This window comes from Pleurodeles waltl, chromosome 4_2 (genome assembly GCF_031143425.1).
Source record: "Pleurodeles waltl isolate 20211129_DDA chromosome 4_2, aPleWal1.hap1.20221129, whole genome shotgun sequence".
Lineage (NCBI taxonomy): Eukaryota > Metazoa > Chordata > Amphibia > Caudata > Salamandridae > Pleurodeles > Pleurodeles waltl.
The window spans coordinates 1,011,671,679-1,011,681,916 of record NC_090443.1 but is presented as its reverse complement, the minus strand read 5'-3'; the positions used below and the strand labels follow the sequence as shown (position 1 = coordinate 1,011,681,916).

The 10,238-nt window shown below is 46.1% G+C and overlaps 1 protein-coding gene across 1 annotated transcript; it reads left to right on the top strand.

Moving 5' to 3' along the window:
* The first annotated feature begins 8,371 nt into the window (after positions 1–8,371).
* LOC138293998 (olfactory receptor 1G1-like) lies at positions 8,372–9,346 on the top strand. Its single transcript, XM_069233253.1, has one exon. It carries the CDS (start codon positions 8,372–8,374, stop codon positions 9,344–9,346), a length of 975 nt encoding a protein of 324 aa, XP_069089354.1.
* Positions 9,347–10,238: the final 892 nt, after the last annotated feature.

Sequence of the window (10,238 nt, the reverse complement as noted above, 5' to 3'; positions counted from 1 at the left end):
GAAATTCTTCTAATTCTGAAGGTAAGCGTTGACCGGGAGGTAATCCACTTCTTGTTTCCAAACCGAACTCCCTCACAGTCATCCATATGTTTTTTAATTTGACCTGGTCTCACGTGACCAGATGTCCGCAATTGATGCTGCGATAATTTAGGCACTAGTTTTTACTAAAAACTTAAAAAATGTATAAATCAAGTTCTACTGATTGGATTTGTGTTGTTTTGGTGTCAAAAAATGTTCTACAATTTACTCTTTTTAAAAAAAAAATGGTATGGGATTTTTCTTGTGTTGTGTTTTCACGTTGTGTTTTTGCATTATAACTGTTTGTGTGCTACACAATTACTTTACACATTGCCTCTAAGTTCAGTCTGACTGCTTTTTGTGCCATGCTACTCAAAGTTAAGCACAGGTTAATTTAGGGACTTTTTGTAGTTCACCCTACAAGGGATTGTGGCTGTTGCTTGAATGGGGCTCACACCCAAGTCAACCAGCAACCGAATGTATCACAATCGTAATGGTATTTCAACTACCTACATGGGCAAGTTCATTGCTGGCAAGAAATCCACTGGTGAGGTCATGACAGTGGGGTATAGAGCTGCAGAGAACTCTGACAAATGATGCAGAAAGGAGGCAACACCACAGGCAAACTACAAAGAATTTAAACAAGCTAGACTGGATGAGATCCTAGCTGCCATAACAGAAAGTCAGACTGTGTTAAAAGTAAAGGTAGATGCAGTGGCCCTGGACCTTGCGGTCAGAGCACTGACCAAGATAAGCTTGCTGGCAGAATACACATCACTGAAACTGTGATTCAGGAACTTCAACCTTGGTCATGCAGAACTGGCTGACTAATTTGTTTCAGGAACAATTCAGGTATTTCAACCTCAGACCTCAGTCATGCAGAACTGACTAAGTTACCTGTGGTAAAAAGGGCCCATCGGGTTCTGGCATGGTCTGCCCACCTAAGTGCTTCCCTCCAGTAAATAGTGATGCACATCTTGAACTACTGTCACAGGGACGCCATCCTTCAGCATGCAAGAAAGGAAGAGAAAAGTCCAATTCACTTGCAGTACAACACCCTAAGGCTAGCTGTAGAGTTAAGAAGAAATTAAGGCACATGATCCTAAGATATGCAGTGTTGTTCCCAGCTAAATTATGGAACATTGCAGATCAAAGAACCCTGTTTTTATGGAGCTGCAATCAGCATGGTACTAGGCTGAACAGCAAGCAGCAGTAAAAGTCAATAGAGCACAAGTTAGTGAAACCCTGTCACTTAAATAGAGGCAGCAACGGTGGAAGAGACTGCAGAAAATTACAAAGAGCCTGGCAAGACCACTGTCCACCAATCAGGTCCAACAGAGGCAACAAGATGTGATTGCATTATTGGCAAACTTTCACCACAAGTTCATAGGATATGCTCTAAAATGCACAAACTCTCAGTTCTCCAATGTTGGAGAAGAATCGGTCAGCGATGGATTATATGCACCTCCCCAACAGACAGCTAATAACCTCCTCGTGGCCACTATTGGACATGTGACCATATTGTGACATGGTTGAGTGGGAGCTGGTGGGCTTGGGAGGTGTCCGGATACAGGTTGATGATACAAATGAAGGTAATAATTTTGCTCCGAGAACATTAGTTAGGACTAGTTTGCAGATATGTTGGAACTTTATTCTAGAATTTATTGCACAGCTACAGAAAAAATTAATGACTAGCACTGGGCTTTCTTGCAAAAACATGCACCATCTTCCTTTAGCACATCGAAAAGCACTATCATAGAAGAGCGTGGCTAATGCACCACATCTAAAGTTTTCAGGTTTTGGTTTCATGGTGGGAATATTTTTAATTTCTGCCAGGATGGTGAGACCTGGGTGTTATAATTGAACATAGGCTGGGCCTAATACGAGCACATGAGGAAGAGTCTTTCCACCAAGCAGATTAGCCCTCAAGATATGCTCAAGATTGAGGGTGAATAAGTATTGGTTCCTAACATGGAAGGTACTTAAGATGTCCTCCATTGTTAAACAATATAAGATAGACTTATTCCTGATGTGATGGGCACCCCATGTGGCATTTCTGCAGGAAACACATTTAACAAATGAGAAAGAGGGGTGAAACTACAACATAAATGTCAAGAGCACACAACGGCCACTGGGATCGCAACTGAAGCTAGAGAAGCCCTCAATCAATCAATCAAACACAGGATTTATAAAGCGCACTAATCACCCGTTAGGGTCTCAAGGCGCTGGGGGGGAAGCTACTGGTCATAAAGCCCTGTCTTTAGGCATTTCCTGAAAGTTAAGAGGTCTTGGGTCTGGCGAAGGTGGAGCGGTAGGGAGTTCCAGGTCTTGGCGGCCAGGTGGGAGAAGGATCTTCCTCCAGCGGTGGTGCGGCAGATGCGGGGAACGGAGGCAAGGACGAGGCTGGCGGAGCGGAGGTTGCGGGTGGGGGTGTAGAAGATGAGTCTTTCGTTGAGGTGGGCTGGGCCTGTGTTGTGGAGGGCCTTGTGTGCGTGGATGAGGAGTTTGAAGGTGATCCTCTTTGGTATTGGTAGCCAGTGTAAGTCTCTGAGGTGGGGGGTGATGTGGTTGCAGTGTGGGACATCAAGAATGAGTGGGGCGGATGCGTTCTGGATTCTTTGCAGCTTTGTTTGGAGTTTGGTTGTTGTTCCTGCATATAGGGTGTTTCCGTAGTCCAGTCGGCTGCTGACCAGGGCGTGTGTGACAGTTTTCCTGGTTTTTACGGGAATCCACATGAAGGTTTTGCGGAGCATGCAGAGGGTGTTGTAGCAAGAGGAGGAGATGGCGTTGACCTGCTGAGTCATGCTGAGTGTGGAATCCAAGATGAATCCCAGGTTACATGCGTTGGTGGTGAGAGATGGTGCGGATCCTAGGGAGGTGGGCACCAGGAGTCGTTCCATGCTGAGGGGCTGGCTCCGAAGATGAGGATCTCTGTCTTGTCTGTGTTTAATTTGAGGCAGCTTGATTCCATCCAGCTGGGGATGGCTTGGAGTCCGTTGTGGAGGTTGTTTTTTGCAGCTGTAGGGTCTTTCGTAAGGGAGAGGATTAGCTGAGTGTCGTCTGCGTAGGAAATTATGCTGATGTGGTGTGTTGGTGCGATGTTGGCAAGTGGGGCCATGTACACATTTAAGAGCATGGGGCTGAGTGATGAGCCTTGGGGGACGCCACAGATGATTCTGGAGGCTTCTGATAGGAACGGTGGAAGGCCGACTCTGTGGGTTCTGCCTGAAAGAAATGATGAGATCCAGTCGAGTGCTTTATCGCGGATTCTGGCATTATGGAGGCGTGTGCGGAGAGTGTGATGACATACCATGTCGAAGGCTGCGGAGAGGTCCAGGAGGATGAGTGCTGCTGTTTCTTCTTTGTCGAGCATGGTCCTGATGTCGTCTGTGGCAGCGATGAGTGCGGTCTCGGTGCTGTGGTATTTGCGGAATCTGGATTGGCAGGTGTCAAGTGCCTTGCTGTCTTCCAGGAATCGGGATAATTGGCTGTTCACAATTTTTTTGATTACTTTGGCTGGGAATGGGAGGAGGGAGATCGGTTGGTAGTTCTTCGGGTCGTCTGGGTCTTCATTGGGTTTTTTCAGCAGGGCGTTGACTTCTGCGTGCTTCCAGCTTTCTGGGAAGGTGGCTTAATTGAAGGAGCTTTTGGTGGTGTTGCAGAGGTGGGGAGCGATGATGATATTTGCTTTATTGAAGATATGGTGTGGGCAGGGGTCTGATGGTGATCCGGAGTGGATGGAGGCCGTGTTGTTGGCGGTGTCTTCTTTGTTGACGGGAGTCTAGGTGTGGAGGAGGTGGGTGTTGCTTGGGGGGTTGGGTTTGTGGGTGTTTGTAGTCAGCTGGTGGGCCTGGGGGTTGAAGCTGTTGTGGATTTCTTCTATCTATTGATGGAAGTGGGTTGCGAGTGAGTTGCAGAACTCCTGTGATGGCGGGGGTTCGTTGGAGCAGGTCTTGGGGGTGGAGAGCTCTTTGATGATGCCGAAGAGCTCTTTACTGTTGTCAGCGTTGGTGTCAATGCGGTTTTTGAAGTGGGTCCTTTTGGTGGTGCGGATCAGTTGGTGATGGTTGCGCATGGCATCCTTGAACCTTATGTGGTTGGAGTTGGTAGGTTCGTGGTGCCAGGTTTTTTCCATTCTGCGGCATAGCCGTTGGGATTCCTGTAGGTCTGGGGTGAACCAGCTGACCTTGATTCTGTGGACGGTGTTTGTTTTTTTTTAAGCGGTGCGAGGGTGTTGCGGCAGTCCTCTATGTTGGGGTCCGTGGTCTCGGGAGGTGGGTCTTGGGCGAGTGTGGAAATCAGTTGATCCATTGATATTTTGCTCCAGTTGCATCGGGGGGGGTTGTGTGCAGTGGTGGTGGGTGACTGGCTTCTGGTAGGAGAAGTGGATGCAGCGGTGGTCTGTCCAGCTGAGTTCGGTGGTGTGGCTAATATAGACGTGGTTGCTGGCTGAGAAGACGGGATCGAGTGTGTGGCCTGCGGAGTGGGTGGGTGAACTTACAAGTTGTTTGAGGCCGAGGTTTTCGAGTTTGTCTAGCAGGTTGGTGGTGTTGGCGTCGTTGTTGTTTTCTAGGTGAAAGTTCAGATCGCCGAGGAGGATGTACTCTGTGGAGTCGAGGGCGTTGGTACTGATGATTTCGGCGATGGCTTCGCAGAATTGAGAGTCGGGGCCTGGCGGTCTATAGATCAGAGTTCCTTTGAGAGTGATGTTGGCGTTGATGTGGATTCTAAAGTGGAGGTGCTCCGCGAGGTTGAGGGTGTCATGGGTGTTGCTCGAGACTTTGATGGTGCTTTTGTGGACTATGGCGATTCCTCCTCCTGATCTGTTGGTGCGGTCTCTTCTGGTGATTTTGTAGCCTTCAGGGATGGCTATGGCTATGTCGGGTTCTGAGGCCGAGTGTGTCCAGGTTTCGGTTAGGAAGGCGATGTCCGGTGAGGTTGAGATCAGTAGTTCAATTGCGTGTTTGTGGATGGACCGGGTGTTGAGTAAGATGCAGCTGAGGTGGTTGTCAGCAGGTCTGTCGTGGTGCTTTAGGGTACAGGTGAAGCGGCAGGCTTGGCAGGAGAAAGGTCCCTTGGTGTTCTTTGGGGAGGACAGGAAGAAGGTAGAGGGGAGTCTTGGATTGAGGGCGTGGAGATCGCTGGCAGTATAGTGGCATGGGAAGGTGTGGGGGACTTGCGGGCCAGGGGGACTGGCGCTGCGGCTGCCATAAGAGGTGAGGTGGGAGGGAGTGGCAGCTGGGAGAAGGGAGGGCTGGGCGATTGGGAAGGCTGGGGGGGCGGGGCCCCAGTGTTCAGCGGCGGGAAAGGAGAAGGAGAAGAGGTGGGGGGAGGGGGAGGGGGAGGGCCGCGGGGACGCAGCGGCAGGGTTTGGGAAAAAAGAAACGGACAAAGCCCAGGAGGCTGAAATCAAATAAAGTAAAACAATAAGAACAAAAACAGCAGAGTGAAGGTGGCGCGGGCGGCGGCGAAAGGAGCGACCTGCCTGCTGGAAGCAGGGTCAAGGGTTGCTCCTGTTACCGTGCTGCGGCTCCCATAAGAGGGGAGGTGGGAGGGAGTGGCAGCTGGGAGGAAGGAGAGCTGGGCGAATGGGAAGGCTGGGGTGGGGTGGGGCCGCAGGGTTCAGCGGGGGGAAAGGAGAAGGTGAAGAGGTGGGGGAAGGAGGGTGGGGCTGCGGGGATGCAGCGGCAGGGTTTGGGAAAAAAGAAACGGACGAAGCCCAGGAGGCTGAAATCAAGTAAAGTAAAACAATAAGAACAAAAACAGCAGAGTGGAGGCAGCGCGGGCGGCGGCGAGAGGAGCAACCTGCCTGCTGGAGCCCTCATATACATAAGCTATGGGTTCCCCCTTGATGTCATCACTGATGTTATAAACAACGAAGGCAGATTTGTATGATAGAGACACGTCTGTATGGTAGGGCTCTAGGACTGGGAAGTTTATATACTCCCAATGTTCATCAACCACAATTCTTTTTATTCCTCTTGGCTATACTGATGCAATGCTCCTGCCACCCTGTGTTATCACAACGGGACTGTAATGGGGTGCTGGTCTCATGTTTAGACAGATCTCACCCCCCCCAACTCCATGGGAGCATCCAGTAGTTCAATTATCCCTGAAAGATATATGACCTTGACAATACCCTTTCCCAAAGAAGTATACCTTTAACTTCCCAGTGCACAACATACACATTGGGCTTGATCATTTATTAGGTTCCACAGGGTTGATAGCTTGAGTTGGAATGATTAAATACTTAGGGAGAATCTTATCAGACCATAAGCCCCAGAACTTGATGCTCAAATGGTGAAAGCTGCTGAATTTCAATGTGTATTAAACTTAACTCAAGTTAAAGAAAATCATTACCTAAGTCAAGTGTGTCTAGAGCTATAACTGAGATGGCAGGTAAAACAAAAATTCTGAAGAAGCAGAAAAATGCATATTTTCCTGGTGAAAGCTGCTTTTCAGAGTATATCAAACATTGAGGGCCTCATCACAAGTCTGGCGGTCACTTGACTGCCACACTCGCAGATGGCGGTTGGACCGCCTCCAATGCAGCGGTCCAAATGCCATAATTTAACCACAGCAGTTGTGCCATGGTGGGACCGCCAGCACTGCCAAGATCAGATCCCAGCAGTCTGGCAGTTGTGGTGGTCCTAATCCGCCAGGGCAGCGTTGCAAGCAGAACTGCCCTGGGGATTACAACCTCGTTCTCCACCAGCCTTTTCAAGGCAGTAGCACCACCATGAAAAGTCTTCCAGAGAATGGGTGGAGGGTCCACGGGGGGCCCTTGCATTGCCTATGCACTTGACCAGCGCCCTTACAATGTTCACTGTCTGGTTTGCGAGAGGGTGCTAGTGCACCCTGCATCTTACAAAATTGCCGCTGGCTCGATTATGAGCCAGAGATAATGCTGTAGGCTGTTTCTGGCAATGTCAGTGGGCAGAACCTGTGATTTCCATCTGCTGACCTACCGGTAAACTCTTAACGAGCCCGGAGGGAAGGCAGCCACTATGGTAGCAACCTCCCCGTCAGAAGTTTGTGGATGGCCTAAACCGTCTGCCAAACTCGTAGTAAGGCCCTGAGTGTTCTGAATAATGATGTCACTAACAGAGAGAGAAAGAGAAATAGTGAGTAAAGTTAATAATTCCACCTCTCCTCGAAAAAGGTCAACCTCCCACAGATGTCAATTACTAAATGCCTTTAGGATCATAGACACGTCTTTGGAACTGAAAGGTAACAGGCAAAGATCCTGTGGTGGAGGTAACACATGCATTCTAGATTTTACAGCTTTGTTTCTATAAAAAAAAAAAAAAGATAGGTCAACAAAACGCCCCTGTTTGTTTTCCACCCTATATTTTGGTATTTGGAAGATTGCCCTTCACAACTGGAATTACTAGTAGTTTCCCAGACTGAAATATTTTTTTATGTGGGCGGAGTTTCTTTACTATTTCCGCTTACAAATTAAGGGAAATAGCACACTCAAACCCACATCATAGCGTTTAAAAGAACGGAAAAATGAACATTCATACTACTTCTGATTTAATTCTTGGTAATCTCATGTATGTATTTTCTGATTTTAGATGGCTGCGATAGAGAGATATAGCGGCATGTCTTTCAATTATATAGATGTTTATTTACAGTTACATTTAAACTCCTGTATGGTATTGAATTTAATATTTATGAATAGAGGTATATGAACTTTGCAAATTATACTAAAAACTATTATGCCATTTTTTTTCTGTTTTCCTGCATTATCCAAAATATCAATTTTCTGGTTTCACTGTCGTGTGCTGGGTAATAGTAAACCACACGTTTACAGCTCAACATGTCTAGGCTACAACGTTTTGCAGTATTTACTAAATTCCGCTTTGTTGACCCCTGATATTAAATGAGCATAGTTAGGAGATAGTCATATTCAATTTCAAATAAGGGATCACAGTGGGAAAGACAGCTATCACGTTACTTTCAGAGAATCTTGTACAATTCCTAAAGGAATGATAGACAGATTTACACAAGACAAAGAAGACAAAACATATGGTGTTAGATTGAGAAATAAAAAGAGAGATTATATGAGAGAATAAAAGAGGTAGGAAACTGCTTTAATTTAAGGTGATTCGTCAATTCACATTTTATTAGTCTCATTTGGGCGTTATCCGTAAATAGCATTCCAGGGTTTAGGAAACAGCAGACAATCATGTCCATACTTCTTTTACAATTTTACATAAATGTAAATAAAAAATAAGTATTAAGATCTATCATCAGTTTCCATCCCATGTTTCAATTGTTTTCATTCGGATGAGAGCACTATTGGTCAGCCAAGTAATGGGGATTTTTGTCTGCGCAGGGTAACATTATGATGGGATGGCAAAATCACTCCTTTGTTACCGAGTTCTTTCTTATGGGCATTTCACAAAACCCCAAACTGGAGACCGTCCTCTTCGCCCTTTTCCTTATTATCTACTTGGCCACTGTGCTTGGAAACTTTCTTATAATCTCAGCTAAATGGTTGGACATCCATCTTCACACACCAATGTACTTCTTCTTGAGTAACCTCTCATTCGTGGATGTGTCCTACTCCTCTGTTACTCTCCCTAAGATGCTGTCAGACTTCGACAAGGACAAGAAGAGCATATCATATGCAGGTTGTCTCACCCAAATGTACTTCTTCATCTTCTTGGAGTTATCAGAGAGTGTCCTTCTGGCTGCAATGGCATATGACCGCTATGTGGCAGTGTGCAAGCCTTTGCATTACACTTCCATCATGGACAGAAGTGTTTGTATCAGGTTGGCAGCCATGTCATGGTCTTGTGGCTTACTGTTTTCCCTGGTGCATACACTATTGACAACAAAATTACTCTTCTGTGGCTCTAACAGCATTAGTCGATTCTTTTGCGATGTTCCACCTCTGTTCAAACTGTCCTGCACTGACCCTTTCTACCATTTCCTGAGCTTGGTGATATCAGGGGGACTGATTGGTTTCATGTCTATTTCCATCAAAGTTTTCTCCTACGTCCGTATCGTGTCTGATATCCTAAAGATTCACTCTGCTGAGGGGCGAATGAAGGCTTTCTCCACCTGTGCTTCCCACCTGGCTGTGGTAACAGTGTTTTATGGGACACTCTACTTCGTGTACTTCAGGGCTGAGGCGACTTTGTCGGAGGAGAAACAGACACACGTGGCTGTGTTCTACACCATGGTCATCCCCTTACTTAACCCGATTATTTACTGTTTGAGGAATAAAGAGATGAAAAGGGCCATCAGGACGATTCCAAGAAGAAAAACAATCGTCTTTACGTACTGTTTTGTAAATTGTCCCTGTAAACTTTATTAGTCCAGCGAGAAAATACTCAACAGGCACCACCCCCTCACATTAAAGCTGCAACTTAGTGAACATATGCCAAACACGCAAATGAGTCAGTGCATGCATGTTCAGATTCTGTGACCAACATCAGTATAATCTGAACGGACTCTAAAGTGCTGAACGAAATTCGAGTGATTATCACAGGGCCAATACAAGGCACTTGTGAAGGATTAATCTAGAACTGCTTTATGTACTAAGAAATGTCTTTGAAAATTGGCACTTGTATTGCCAGGCAGTGGATGGGAAGTGGAATTTTGAAAGCATGAGTAGTTGTGTAAGTTAGTTAATGTCTACAAACACATACTTTTGTGGGAATGGACACACTTAAATCTACCCTTTTCATATTCTGGAAGTGGTCAATAATCTACTGCAATCAAGGAAAGGAATACCTCCTCATACAGGATGGGGAGGGAAATAGATAACCCTCCAACTCTGAATGCAGCTCAGGCAGGAAGAACACTAACTGCCTTCACAGCTCAAAGTCCAAGTCATAGCAATCTAACATTCCATAAGAGCATATTATAACACAAAATATAACAAAGGTTAAAAGGGGTAATGCAGAGGATACGAAATACATACACTGTTCCTTATAACTGCTCACTATAATGCTAGCAATACCAAATATCACCTGCCGCACAATGAAACAAAGACCAAAAAAACAAAGGAACAAGAAAGGAGACAAGAAAGACAACTCAGAATTATTGAGTACAATTTAATTAAAATTCCAAATCCTACCACCCTCCAACTTTACCGCCCCACAAAACACTTTGGTAACACAATAAAATCTACTAAAACATGAAGTACTGCATGATCACCTTAACCATATCCCCCACTTTAAAATTAAGCTACCTGACTGCTTTAT